We start from the raw sequence: 15,213 nt of genomic DNA, 5'->3' as shown, positions 1-15,213 counted from the left end.
GGTTTTATTTATTACAAACATATTCTTTCAACATCATTACACATTGAGGCCCTTCTTTTAGGTAAAACGATCTATCTTAAATTTTCTTTCTCAAGTTTGGGACTATTATGTTTTTAAATAACTTAGAAGGCAAAGGAGGGCAAGCACAAGCTTTAACCCTAACAAAAATATTTAAAAAAAAACCACAGGACTTTCGTATTCGTATGCAACTACTCATTTTTTTAAAAATTGTTATGTATGTATACACACATAAGCCCTATTTACTGTAATAACAATGGGAAAAAATTACCTGACCGTTTTCAAGATGGGAAGACCTTGAATTTTGAAGAACTTAAAAGTAATTAAAGACACGTCAGAAGTCGGGAAAGCTCATTTCCCGCCATCTAGAAATTTTCCCGGGGGAGGAATGTTATGTTGACCCCACCACCTAGATTTGATTCCAGATCTGCATGATTCATATTCACATTCATCTATATAAGCAGTGGCGTAACAGGCGGGGGCAGGTGGGCACACTGTCCACCTGACGGTTTTTAACGGGCTGACCAAGCCGTCGTACCGAGCTGTAAGAAGAGAAAAGAAAGCGGGGAGAGGAAGGGAAAGAGAAAGAAGGGGAAAGAAAAGAAAAGGAAAAAGGAAAAGAAAAATAAAGACAAGAATAAAAAGGAAGATATAATGAACAGATATCACAATACCCCGGCCTGCAACCCCTTCTCCACTTCAAAAAGTGTCCAGTGGATAAGCCACCAGATATTCTCCGCAGTGGCGTAACCACCGGGGGACAAGGGGAAAATATCCATCTGTGGAAAATCTTTCCTCATTGAATGCCTTTTTCACCCGGGAAAGTGCCTGAAAACCTCAAATTTTAAATCGCATATTTTGTTGAGGTAGGCCAATTTCCTCTAAAAATTGCCCATTTTAGGGAGTTTTGATCAATTCCGACGAAATTAGAATTTAAAAAACAAAAATTTTTCGCGCGCTTCGCGCGCATTTTTTAATGTTTAAAGCTTGTGCTTGCTCTCCTTTGCCTTCTAAGTTATAACACATAGTCCCAACTTCAAGAAAGAAAATTTAAGATAGATCGTTTTACCTAAAAGAGGGGCCTTAATGTGTATTGATGTTGAAAGAATATGTTTGTAATAAATAAAGCCATAAGGAAAATGCTTATATTCAGTTTTAAAAAACGAGTGTGGCCATATATAACATAAGAGCATTTCTTGTTGAGGTAGACCAATTTCCTCTAAAAATAGCATTCTAGGAAGTTTTGATTAATTCCGACGAAATTAGAATTAAAAAAACAAAAATTTTTCGCGCGCTTCGCGCGCATTTTTTAATGTTCAAGCTTGTGCTTGCTCTCCTTTACATTTGAAGTTATAACACATAGTCCCAAACTCAAGAAAGAAATGTGTATAAGAGACAGGAAAGATCCTTCAAGTTCAATTCTTCTTTATTGTTATAAGTACTACGCATAAAATGTTATTATAGCGCATTACATATATTTAATAACATTAGCTCAGCTTTATTTTACACATTACTAACATGGTTACCATCATTATTTCATTATGAGTTAAGATGTGGCATGTTAGTTAAGTGCTCACCTTCCAATTCAAAAGACCTGGGTTCAATCCAGACAGATAAAACAATTGTCCATTCCTATTCAAGCTTGTGCTTGCTCTCCTTTACCTTCGAAGTTATAACACATAGTCCCAAACTTAAGAAAGAAATTTAAGATAGATCGTTTTACCTAAAAGAAGGGCCTCAATGTGTAATGATGGTGAAAGAATAGGCCTATGATTGTAATAAATAAAACCACGATGAAAATGCTTATATTTAGTTTCAAACACACGTGTGTGGCCTATATTAATAATAAAATAAGCCCTATGCCGTATTGTTTTCTATATGGGGGTTGGGAGTTATCACACCAAGTCATAAATTACTAACCAGGAAAAGTATTACTTTTGTGTTAAAAATTTGTTGGCCATTTTGAAATTTAAAATTGCCACCATTTATGAACCATGTGTATATCACCATTCGACAGCTTGAGATTGAAAACATAGGAGTTGGCTACCTAAATCATGTTGACCTGCTCTAATGGCACAGTTATGGTTTTTATTACTGTGAAAATGATATGGCCGCCATTTATGATTCGTGAGAATATTGGACAGGTTGACATTGAAAACCTAGGGTTTGCTATCAAAATCAACTTAATTGATACCTGCTCTAATATCACAGTTATTGCTATTTTACTTTTAAACTTGCCAGCCATTCTGAAATTCAAGATGGCCACCAATTATGATCTGTGAGAATATCACAGATTGACATTGATAACATAGGGTTTGGTACCAAAATTATGTCGATACCTACTTTATTAGCGCAGTTATGGTTGCTTTTACTGTAAAAATGGCGGCCATTTTGAAATTCCAAAATGGCCACTAAGACAATCTTGGAAAAAATGGACCCTTGAATTTTTGGATTCAGCATACCCAAAATATCCGGAAAATGCAATAAAATTGCTTTGGGCAAGATTATCTCGCGAACCTGTTTTTTTTTTTTTTGACATTAGGTTTCTCACTATCAATAGTGTTTTTGGAATTTCCTATTTCATGTGGTTTTGTTCTCTGTTTTGGATGTTTTTAGTTAAATGATTTGTTATAAAACGTCTACGATTAATAAATCAATTATACTTTTCCACTTTCAATTACTTCGGATGTTTATCTGTGATAATGATGATGTGCAATGTTAATTACTCAGTTTATATATCTATCATTTCAACGCATTGTTAAATATATTTAATGTTATTCATCGAAGACTACAGTATTTATGTTGGGCATTCCGAATAGTTTCAAACAAGGTTTATTTATTTGCTATTTATATAGCGCCTTTCCTTTAGGTTACCAAGCGTTATGTAAGCGCTTAGGTTACGATATGAATTGACACAGATGCCAGTCAAAGGCAGAAAAAATAGTTTCCAGTCATTCTGTTGCAACTTTTCATTTTTAATAAATGGTTCCTCTTTACACTACACTTCTTTCAAGAAACTATAAGGCCGCCGAAAATGTTAATCCGGCCCGTGGAAATTGCAAAAAATAAATCATTTTCCAGCCGATTTTTAGAAAAAATTTTTTGTTTGTTTATAGAAACACCACCTAGGCACCATTACTCTAGCATTGTTTTTCTAGAGTATGGCTTTTTCTGAGTGGAGCTCACTGTATCTAGTGGCGTAGGGTATTAATATTGGAGGGTAGACTAATGGGGACAATGGAGGATTAAGTGGGGCGCTGATACGATGCGATGTCTAACCATTTGCGGCACAAGCAGGCTCAGGGGCTGTTGCTTTAAAAACTTATTTTAAGTCTGAAAATTCAATTTCCAGGGATGGAGAGCAGATCTATGTTAAAAATTTGCTCACCTCAACCCCAACCACTGGTGAGTGGATACTTTTGTTGTAGGAAAATCTCTAGTGGCAGGATAGGAGAACCTGGGGTGCAAGCCTTTGTTTTTTCAAAATTTTAAAATAAAATGGAGAAGAAAAGAAACTCATATTCAAATTTAAGTATGTGAGTGCCATAATCATAAATTTTCTTACCTCAGCCCCAACCATGGTGGGAGGCTTAGAGGCCCCTTCTATTTATAATACACCGCTATAAAAGAAAAAGGGTGGGGCTGACGTGACATAGAAATATTTGTGAAAGTTCTTCCCTGGCCCCTTCTATCTATAATTCACTGCTATAACGTGACACAAATAAAATGGAAGTAGCCTGCCGCTGGTCTCAACAGTTTGGAACTGGCCCCCAGCTTAAAAAGGTTGAATACCAGGGCAAGGCATTCATAAAACTCCTCAAGACGTTGTTACTATACTTATCAAAACTTTAGGCATCGCAATGTATATATACTGTCTCTTATACACATCTAGATGTGTATAAGAGACAGATTTAATGTTATTCATCGAAGACTACAGTATTTATGTTGGGCATTCCGAATAGTTTCAAACAAGGTTTATTTATTTGCTATTTATATAGCGCCTTTCCTTTAGGTTACCAAGCGTTATGTAAGCGCTTAGGTTACGATATGAATTGACACAGATGCCAGTCTATATATATATATATATATACACACAAAATATGGTCGTCAAGATCAGCGATGTATAGTGCTCAATGCAAATGCAGCTGTAAATGTAAATGTAGCTGTAGGTTACCTCACCCCTGCACTAACCGCTCGGTCATCCAACTCTCCATTCAATATCATGGCTTGGGGCTGCGGTGCCCCTGCCTTTGCCACTCAGTCGTTCACCTCAGACACTATGATTTCTTTCATGGCGTTGTACAAGCCATTTGCATCTTCCGATAATGCCAGACCTTCTTCCTCATTTTGTTTTCCCAAAAGCAAATGGCTAAAAACATTGCGTTCCCTGTAAACTATATTGACATCAAATTCGGAGATAGGTGACATCAACAGTTGATTTAAACAGATTGCATGTTTCAGTATAATCAACCACTGTGAAAATGCATATTGTTTAGAGTTCTGAATTTTTCTTTTGACTCGTACTGAGTTTGGTGGTGAAACCATTACTATCTACAAGGGAAGGCAGAGCGTTTGCTCTTTCTGCTTGCGGCTTATATTGTTTCTCTAACCAGAATCTCAATGCAGCCAGTGGCAGGTGGTACTTTGAAAGACCAGTCTCATACAAACTGTTTTTGGTGTCAAGGAAACCGAAAAACATTTGCTTACGCTTATTCTTCTTCTGATGGCTCATGTCTTGCAGACTTGTGAAACGTCTCTGCGGAGTAACCTCCTTTTCCGTAAGTTCTGTTGATCTCATTGCATACCGGTACTCTTTTATGTTTTGTATACTTTCATTTTCATATACTAGAATTCCATATTGAAGTTCGCGTAAACTCAAAGATGCATCTACTTCATCCACATAGTGACCGAGTAATCGTTTCTGATGCAACAGGACATTTGTTAATGTCTTGTTTTCGATACGAAGTAATAAACCAAGAAGGAAACAAGTCACTCTATGACTGCATCTGGGTTACGAAGGTATGCAAGAGCTGGTGAACTCTCGGGTAATACATAGATTGCGATTGAAGATGTTATTTGTCTCTTTAGTTTTTCTCTTTTACGTCCATTAAATTTATGCAGGACATAATTGATGTAAGATTAAACAAACCCATGATTTTTTTTAGTTTTTGTTCTGCTTCTGCTTCTGATTGTTTTTTCAGCTGTGGATATGGATATATATTTTCTATAATTGAGTCATTTTCAGCAAGTGCTGGAACCAAGGGAATACAGTCTTTTGCAATTTTCAAATTTTCAAAAAAAATCATCACGTTTGTAAATTGTACATTGTTATTAAATTTGTTGCGGTTTTCCACTTGAAAATCAATGAATCCACTTTGAAGATCCATAATATAAAAACCATTGTCACTTGAAAGCACTGGGCATGTGTAATGATTTGCTATCATTGCGATTTCCGGGTCAGATTCAAAATCACACCAAACCATGGGAATGTCTCTATCATGAAGTACCTTAATCATAATGTGGTTGGGAAATTTATTGTCATGTTCGTAGTTTCCTTCTTCAATATTCTTTTTCAAAATATACTCTCGACGCCTTTTGATGACGGGAAACTTCTCTTTATCCTTATGATCACCATCAAAGACAAATATCGCATCTACTTTGGATTTTTTAAGCGCACTTATAAATCTATTAAAAACTGTGTACACAGTGTAGTCATCCCCACATTCAGTGTCTAGTTTCTCCTCGTAGTAAATTCGAATCAGTACGTTTGTTCCATCAACAATTAGTGTTGAATCAGAGAATTCATAATTGTGGCGTAAGCCTATTTTCTTCGCTTTGATGAACTTTTTAAGAAACTTCACTCCCATAATGACGTATATAATCCTGAAGTGAAACAAATATTTAGCAGGCGGCAAATAGAATGCAAATCAATAAATATTTCAATGTAGGCTTATGTTTTAATTATTAGTACATATACGTTTAATTACGTGATCCGGTATATAACCTTGCCTTGAACTTATTGATCTGAACATCATTATTATATTGTGATGCTGTGATTAAACCGCACTAACAATCTGTTATTGTATTGCTTTTTTATGTGATGTCTATTGCATTTGACATTTTCAGAAATTTGGAATCTACACGTGTATCATTGGACAAAAGACAATGTGTACTATCGTACATTCAATCTGATTCAATAAATCCGTACCAGTCTATAGAAAACAATGAAAGCGTACTTAAAAAAAATCAACATTTGTTTATTATCTGTCGGCCTTTGGGGTTCATATTGCACCATTCATTTCTCAAACTTGGTGTAAAACAATGAATCTGTAGATTTAAAATAATATAATTGAACAGGTGCTAGATAATTAGAAGGACAATACCTATCTACAGCCAGTGGCGTAAATAGGTTGTGAGTGGCCCTGGTTTAGGAGTACAGTCGGGGAGCTTGAAGTCATGCAAATTGACTGACAATGTCAGTTAAGATGTGTACCACCGATGGTAGTTTAGGAACAGGGGTCCTGGATCTTTAGGTTTTTTAAAATTTAGATGTTCTCAAAGAGCATCTTTAAGGAGCCAGCTATCGTCTAGACTGACCATTTCTGTTTCTTACGACCAAAAGAAAAAGCACATTTGATATTTATTGAATTGGTGTTTCTATATTTATCGGATTAACCATTGAACAAAATACCTGGTTTTACATTAATAAATAAAATCAGTTACGACTCGACAAGTTAAGAATTTCTCTGAAGAAGGAAATTAAGAAATATTTGATTAACTATTTTACTCTATTTTGTTCAGATTTAGGGGTAAATAAGTTCGAAAAGCAGGAAAATCATTGTTAACAGTCATCATAATGATAGAGTTATAGGCATATGTAACAGTATTAGTATCATTGTCATCTCAAGCAGTAGGTGGGCCAAAAGTAGTAAACTCAGTTTGCAGTAGAACAATCTATTTTCCTTACTGTTTAAAATGAAGATGAGAAAAATCTGACAAATTAAATTAAAACGTTGAATTGTTATCTTAAAATGGTAAAATAAATTATCAACTTCCATTGTGACGTGGTAGGAAACAATTACGGTTTTATTGACTAACCTTTTACCTCAAAAAATCCTTTGGTTACCACACAATAAAAATGGGAACATTATTATTATATGTGTCTGGTAAAATAGGCAAGCAAATATTTTCTCATTTTAATCTTGAACTTAAAAGTTGAATCTTATTTATACAAAGAAATTAAAAACATTATTTATTCTTACTGTTAGGCCATACTAATGCATAATGTGCTCCAATAAAAAAAAATAGTTATATAAAAATACTTTACTGTTGGTAAAATTAAACCTCATTAACTTCTGTCCAAATAAACAATGTGTCTTATTGATAATTTGGAATTTCCAGGATCCAATGATTTGGTAATTTGCATGACATTTGATTCAGTAGACCATATTCACATCAGCCAACAGAAACCCGACTCGAAAAAAAATATATTCTACAGTTCCTGGGTTAAATAGCTGCTATTTTGAAGGCAATCCTTTGAGGCCTGCTGACCATTAAAGACTAGGTTAAATGAGGAAGTTTTAACAAGTATATTATTATCATTATTTACTGGATACCGCTTCTGTAGCAAGTATACTACAATTGTAAATTGTATAAATATTTGGATGAAAAGAGTAAATACAGTATATTTATTTCCTAATAAAATAGGGCAGCAAAGTCAATGTATACCGTATATAAAGCCCATTAAAATGGAAAGAATATTTTTTCGACTATTCTATTCAACTTGGCTCCGCCTTATAGAATGGAACAGCCCATTTTTCAATTCATAAAAAATATTCTTCCAATTTGACACATAGATATTAACAATTTTTGTATAACAATACCCTCCCTGGTATTAATAATGGATAATTCCGCTAAGCACCGACGCCTCGCGGTTATTGTTGCAATTTCTCACAAAACAAGGGTAAACGTACTTAATCTTTTCTTGGGACATTGTCCTAATACATACATCAATCTGGAAAGGTCCATTAATGCATCATGCAACCGATGAAAATTGTAAAATGGTTTGTTTCTGGTGATTTTCTGTTGCGTACTATTTTAATATTTTTTTTTTTTTTGTAAATTGGAATTGTTTGTATTGTTCTCTGCTAAATATTTATAGGAAATGAGTTTGCGTCAGGAAATTATCAAAGGAGTGATGTTTTGCCCTACCTGAGGTGTAATCTTATTGAATACTCAGTACGGTACGTCCCCAAATACTAGAGAAAAATTTCGCAAGTGATTCGGGTGGGAATCCAACCTACGACCTCCAGGTATCTAGCCTGATGTCTTAACCACTAGACCACCGAGCATTCTTCAACAATCTTTTTAAGAATTTCCAATTTTAAGTGCTTACCAGAAATTTGGAATTTCTAGAATACACGTCAAATCATTATCTTGACAATGTGCCTGTCATGCATAAAGTCGGATTCAGTAAACCATACCAACAGCCAATAAGGGACTTGTTTGAAGGCCAGGGGCGGATTTAGGGGGGGGGGCCGGCCCGGCCAAAAATTTGTATCTCATTAACTGTTCCCGCGTGTTTTCATCAACTTTGCACAAAATTTCTCTGGAGATTGACTTTAAACGTCTCTCCCGAAAGACAGTGTGCATACTTGCATTTAAGCCACCCAGCTGAAAAATATGAATACGGATGGAATAGAACCGGGTGCCAAAGGATTTCCACAGTTGAGCACACATAAAGCTCCACCTTTGGAAAGGTAAAAAAAAAAAAAAAAAAAAAAAAAAAAAAGAGAGAGAGAAAAAGAAAAAAATGAGGGCCAAGAATGCCTCAAATGTTATGTCCGGGCGTCTAGAACACAAAAACTTCGCGGGGCATGCCCCGGCCCCCCTACGACAGTGTTGTCTCAATCGGCCCAACTTTCGGCCCCCCCCCCCTTTTGGACATTTCTGGATCCGCCCCTGAAGGCAATGCACTTTATGCAATAGTTTATTCGATTTATCGGACTAAAATTTTAAAAGCAAATATTTGGGTAGTGATCAATTACTCTTTACTGTCTAGAAAGTAATGGCAATGGGCCTGTCATGAATACAACTGGTTTCAGTAAACCACACCAACACCAGCCAATAAATTTTCTAGCTACCTGACACTGTATGCCCAATTCTTGCACACAAGCTCATCCATACAACCTTCCATGAAGACATCGAGAGTGAACTAGTTTCGGACATTGGGACTCACAACCCAAATGGTTCTTCTCAAAAGCATGATCTATCAATTGAGAATTCAAATGCCAGTTTGTGTACTGCAGGTGTATGATTAACAATTGTAATTCCTCATGCAAACCATAAGTATACCAAAACAAAACCACAGTATCATAATATAGATGAGATAAATCATTTTTTTTATTGCATAAGTAAGTGGTTGCAAATATGTACATATTCTGTCCCCTATCTCAACACATAACACATTTAATAACAATAAATACACGAAAAAAGGCTGGTGTAATAAGATGAACAACTCAAGCCAAAATGTATACATAACGATGGAATACACTTCTTATTACCGTATGTTTTAATGAATATGATTAAGTTGTTTGCCAAGTAATTAGGGACGAAGGGACAGGAAGCACAGAGGAAGAAATTCACAATTTTTTTGTGTGCTCACACACAACATGGAAACAGGGCTTTGAAGAACAAACCAAGTTAGAAATAAATCGTTTTATATAAATGATTTGTATTCAGTTAACCATGATATTCATAAAATAAATATGGATTATGATGATTATGTTTACCTCTTTATATCATCACCTGAAATTATACAACTAGCTACAATGATCAACAAGGACGATTTTAATTAACATTTTCACTAAAGCTCTGTCTACACTATCAAATTTTATGTGACAAAAAAGTGTGATATGCCCATATATGGGCATGATGACATCACAGCATGACCATATATAGGCATAGCATAGAGCTTAAGCCCCGCCCCTTGGATATTGTTGCTAAGGTCCCACAAAACGACAGTGTAAAAACACGTGCGTATTTCTGGCACTGTTCTGATTGGTCAGTTGTAATGTTTGATTGACACGCCAGAAAGGTCCATTATGCAAACTGAAAAGAAAGTAATTGTACCAGCGACAGACAGAAATACAATAAATATAATTAAATCCATACAGACTGGTCTTATAAAAAATAAATATGAAATCTATATTCTCATTATGTAATCTACGCTTTACACAAATACGCTCAACAATATTTAAATTAAAAAAGTATTAAAGTTCTTTAGGTGGGGAAAATTCATCTGAGATTTGTGTCTGGTGAAAGAATCAAAAAATAAATTATTTATCTTTCTATAATACATTGTTATAGACTGCGATCTGAACTGATAAGAAAAAAATAAACACATATAGAGAAAAGGGGGAATCTTAAAGGAACAAATGGCCACATTAGTGCCAAGCCAACCATGTTTAGAATAAAAATCAAGCTTAGTTTTTAAGCCTAGATTAAGATTAGTTTCTTGGTTTGTTTTATTTAACAGTTATTTTCTTACCCAGTGCATAGAGGTCTATACACTTCATTAGTTAAATATTAGTATAATTACTATCAAGAAAATAATACTGAATATTTATAAATTATAAGTCATATTTGAAGATTAGTTTTAGTTGTAATTGATCTTGGTCAAAATAGACACATTTTTAATGAACTAGATATAGAAATAATTCTGTTTAATCTCAATTTCTACCTATATGGTAGTTTAATATAGTGGTTAGTTTTTATTCTAAGCGACACAAGGTATAGAAAATGCTCTCTCCTAGAGAAACCTATGCATACTCTTAAGGTCATAAGAAAACAAAATATTCCAAGTGCAACAGATACCAATTTGCACTACCTTCGCAAGGCAATGGTCGTGGAGGCTCCAACCTTACCTTAAAAAAAGTATTAATTATAGCCAAACAAAATACCGTAAAACCTTGAATAAGAGGCCAGGGCTTCTTTTTTTTGCAATCTTTGGATGGGATTCCTTTCAAGATGGGCTTCTATTCGAGATGGACTTCCTTTTTTTTTTGCTAGTTTTGCAAAGTAACAGGGGGCGTCCTTTCAAAATTAATGCTGTAAATTTTGGGAATTACTACTATAAAACAATAAATAGGGTCACTGTAACATCAGTCAGTATCATAGAGTGTATTAACAGGGATTAAATCACCTAACTTATTGTGTAAACCAAGAACGTTTTTAATATATTTTTGTTTCTTTGAAATTCATGTACAGTGTATGTATTGTACTATCTCAAAAAGTAACCCATGCTATCTTGAGAAGAAGCCCATGGGCTTCTTTTCGAGACAGGCTTCATTTCGAGGCTACTTATGCAAACTGAAGAGGCGGGCTTCAATTCAAGTTGGGCTACTTTTCGAGATTAAGCTCACTGGGCTTCCATTCAAGGCTTTATGGTATAACATCATATAGTAATTGAATAAGTACGTAAACTTGCGTTTTTATTCTCGAGCTTTTGCTGGTTTTCAACACAGCTTATATTATATAACAATATTTGGCTATAGATGGTAGTGATGATAAAAAATGTAAACTCAACACTGCCACCTGTAGGCAAATACACATTGGATAACATAACCCAGACATTTCAATACTGATTCATTAAACAGCTTCGGTTTTGCATAATCAGGCTTTCAACTTTTAAACTAGCAATAACTAAAGCTCTGTCCACTATCAAATTTTCTTCGACAAAAAAACTGTTGTATGCCCATATATAGTCATGATGTGCTTAAATAAGGTCATGTCAATATAATGCCACTGTTTTGCTAATTTTTTCCAACTGACTGGAAACGATTCAGGTGGGTCAGCTATTTTATCAAGTCCCAAAACAACTTTTGTAATACTGTACCAAACACTGCCATCTATAGGCAGATGCGCATCCAAAAAAAAAACAAATGAGGCAGCACACACACAAACACAATTAAAAAGTTCATTGTGGCTAATCTATTTGTCAGATTTTGCTTCTTTTAAAAATATTGTACAGTCTTGTAGTACACAACTCTGAAATCTGCCTATCTGTTTGGAATTTAACTAAAAAAATGTCAAGGAGATAACAAAAAAACTTTTAACAATTATTTGGTCATGTGGTTATGTATTCAGAAAAAAATACTTGTTATGTTTTGGTGTTGCTGAATAATTTGACAAAATAAAATATCGCTTCTCAATTGAAAACATTGTACGTGATTTACGATGGAATGAACATCTGAAAATATTCTTTGAAAAACATCTGAAGATATGTTAAGTGATAAAATTGATTCTCTTTTCAACAGCCATTAAACTGTAACCATACACACGAATGTATTCGACACATCTTAGGAATGGTTTCGAGTTCTCGTCGTCATCGCTGTAAGCGCACTTTCAACTTCAAGGCATGAATCCAATTCGTTACGTCAGGAATAATAAGGAAAATGCTCCAACTGACTACATAACGCTCCTTTTTGTTTCTACAACATCCTCGGCCTCCTCAATACATTCTTTGCATAGACAATCCGTATGTTTTGGAATACACTCGTCATCAAAGCTTGACTGAGCCAGCAGGGAGGGCGCTATTACAGAGTCTGTAATAGCGTAGATCGTTGACAAACCTCTGTAGGTTTTGCGTGAATGTTGGATAATCCTAATGTAAAAAAATAATGATATATTTTATGAGAACCCTGGTGCAAAAACAGCAGTATGGATTGAGGGAAAATAAATATATATAATTATTTATTCAACAATATTTCAAGGGGGAGATCTTACAGCAAAGCTGACCTAAAGAGGGCGTCAAATAGTACATACAAATAACAATAAATAATAATAATAATAACAATAATAATAATAATTAGAGCAGTCACTAGAGAGATGACTGACCACAATCTTTAGAGTGTGAAACTAGAGTAAAAGCCCTCCCTTAAGTAACCCCTATAAAGGGGACACATCTTCAGCATTCAAATCGTCGCTCATATCACGAACTAACACAATCAATAGATTGTGTTAGTTCGCGAAATCACAGTAGCGCGTCAAAACGAGTGCGTATTGGTTTGTCAAGCAATTTTGTATTCTTTACCACACAAAAAGTCCTTAACAACAACAGCACGTATTTTGACGCACTTTCTTGATTTCACGAACTAACACAATCTACTTTGATTGTGTTAGTTTGTGATGTGAGCGACGAAATGAAGGAAAGCATCTTTTAACACTACAGTCAATTTCAAATCAGGATACACCTATTATGAAGACACTTTGTTAGATTCTGTTGATCCCTTTAATAAAGATGTTTTTGTATTTGGGAAGCAGCATAAGAGCTATGACATTATAAGAGTAAGTACATGGTATGTAAATTACACAATAAAGTCATATTATGTACTACAAGGTATGTAGATCAAATCTTGCATATGGATATATAACATTTAGATAACATTTTTTCCAAGTCTCCATTAAATACAAAATAGAAAATAAAATATTCATATTTTGTTTATCTAATGTAGAAAAAAATATCCTTTTTTAGTGTAAAAAATACCAAATATATTTTCCTAAAATAAATGAGGAAATAGTTATTGGAAAATGAATACCTAATGTTTTAGACCTTACTTTCAAAATTAATAGAAAATATGACCTCTAGGCATAACCTCTTGAAACACAACTCTGTGCACTCACCCTATCCTTCTTGAAGTTCCTTTCAAGAACCGACCTTTGATTAGGGTCAATGCCCTCTGCACCCTCTAAAAACTGACACAGGAATGTAACATAGAAGTTATCAAAGTCTACGGCAGCCATATTATAAATGGTTTGCACAATCTCCTCCTGTAGCAGATCATGTGACTTGTGCAGCAACACTTGAAGAAGAACGTTCAGAAAAGGCACAAGCATCATCTCACGGAAAATTTTCTGAAGGATAGAATGAGGTTGGTCAAATTAAATATGTACAGTCGAATTTGCTTAAAGTTAAATCCGAAATGGCATGGAAAAAATGTTCGACTTGGATAAAATTTGACTTACAGATCGTTATTAATGGAAAACACAACAATTTGGCATGTAAAATAAGAATGACTTGCAAAATTATTTGATTTAGGCCAAGTCGACTTACGTAAGTTTAATTAACTGTATTTCAATATTATTAACTTCCGTCATATCTAAAATTAAATTCAGTAAATTTGACAATTACAGATATGGAATACTGAATGTTTATTGGTCTTGTAAAAGCAAAAATACAGTACCAGAAATTACTTCATTGTTGGCAAACCATACAAAAAAAAATCACTACAGGATACAGTACAAACATTTAAGTAAAAGATATAAAATTGTACCGAAAGGTCCACTGATTAATCTCAGATAAGAAAGTATAATACATACTCCAAGTATTGAAATACGATGGCGTGTATTTCAATACTTGGAGTATGTATTATACTTTCTTATAAAATTGTACATTAAAGTTAATTTTTTAGTTCAGTTACTTTAACACTGAACTAATACAGTAAATAGTTGTATGGCACTTTTCAGATTAATGTGTAAAAAACATTTCAAATGTAAAAAAACAGAAGCAAAATATTAATCACTATTGTATTGATAATGTATAGAAAACATTATTTGGTATGTTGAAATGTATAAAAAGTAGTAAAAAGTTACTACTTGAGTTGTAGAATATTGAGTAACAGCAGGCCAGAATCAGTTTTATTGCATTGTACAGGTGAATGGAATTATGCATGGAAGAAAATCTATATCTATTATCTTTAGTCGTAGGGCTAAGGCTGAAACGTGACCTACTAAGTGTACTGAAAATTAGTTGAAAAAGCATCCCATATTTAATTTCATACTGAAATCTTGTTGTTGATAAAAAAAAAAAAATTAAAATCTGTAAAAGGAAAGATTTTCTTACCTTATGGTACAATTTCAGTTTCTCGTTCAGCTTCTCTAAGGATTCTAGGTTTTGTCGGAAGACTGCAATGTCAGGTTGCAAGAAAGACTGGCCGAAAGACTGATGTAAAAGGTATGGTAAGAAGAGGTACTAATACAGTTTTGGGTCACTGCTATTAAGCATACTTTAAGAAGTAAAAAATATTTACCCTCCCATGCTTCCTGTGTTTGTAGTTCATGGAAATAACTGAACAAGTTTATTTTGTTGTTGATTATTTATAAACTCAAAATAAATTATATAAAGTAGACCTCTTT

At 34.3% G+C, this 15,213-nt stretch overlaps 1 protein-coding gene across 1 annotated transcript in view; it reads right to left on the bottom strand.

Moving 5' to 3' along the window:
- Window positions 1-9,997: 9,997 nt before the first annotated feature.
- Window positions 9,998-15,213, bottom strand: part of LOC117118528 (exportin-6-like) — a 30,964-nt gene continuing 25,748 nt past the window's right edge. The window contains 3 exon segments of the mRNA XM_033263153.1: window positions 9,998-12,682; window positions 13,702-13,932; window positions 14,921-15,019. Of these exon segments, the coding sequence (XP_033119044.1) occupies window positions 12,581-12,682; window positions 13,702-13,932; window positions 14,921-15,019 (432 nt within the window). The 3' untranslated portion in view covers window positions 9,998-12,580.

This window comes from Anneissia japonica, unplaced genomic scaffold (genome assembly GCF_011630105.1).
Source record: "Anneissia japonica isolate Jap-2015-1 unplaced genomic scaffold, ASM1163010v1 scaffold287869_len1821871_cov162, whole genome shotgun sequence".
NCBI lineage: Eukaryota > Metazoa > Echinodermata > Crinoidea > Comatulida > Comatulidae > Anneissia > Anneissia japonica.
The sequence above is the reverse complement of the archived record's forward strand: the minus strand, read 5'-3'. Positions and strand labels throughout refer to the sequence as shown.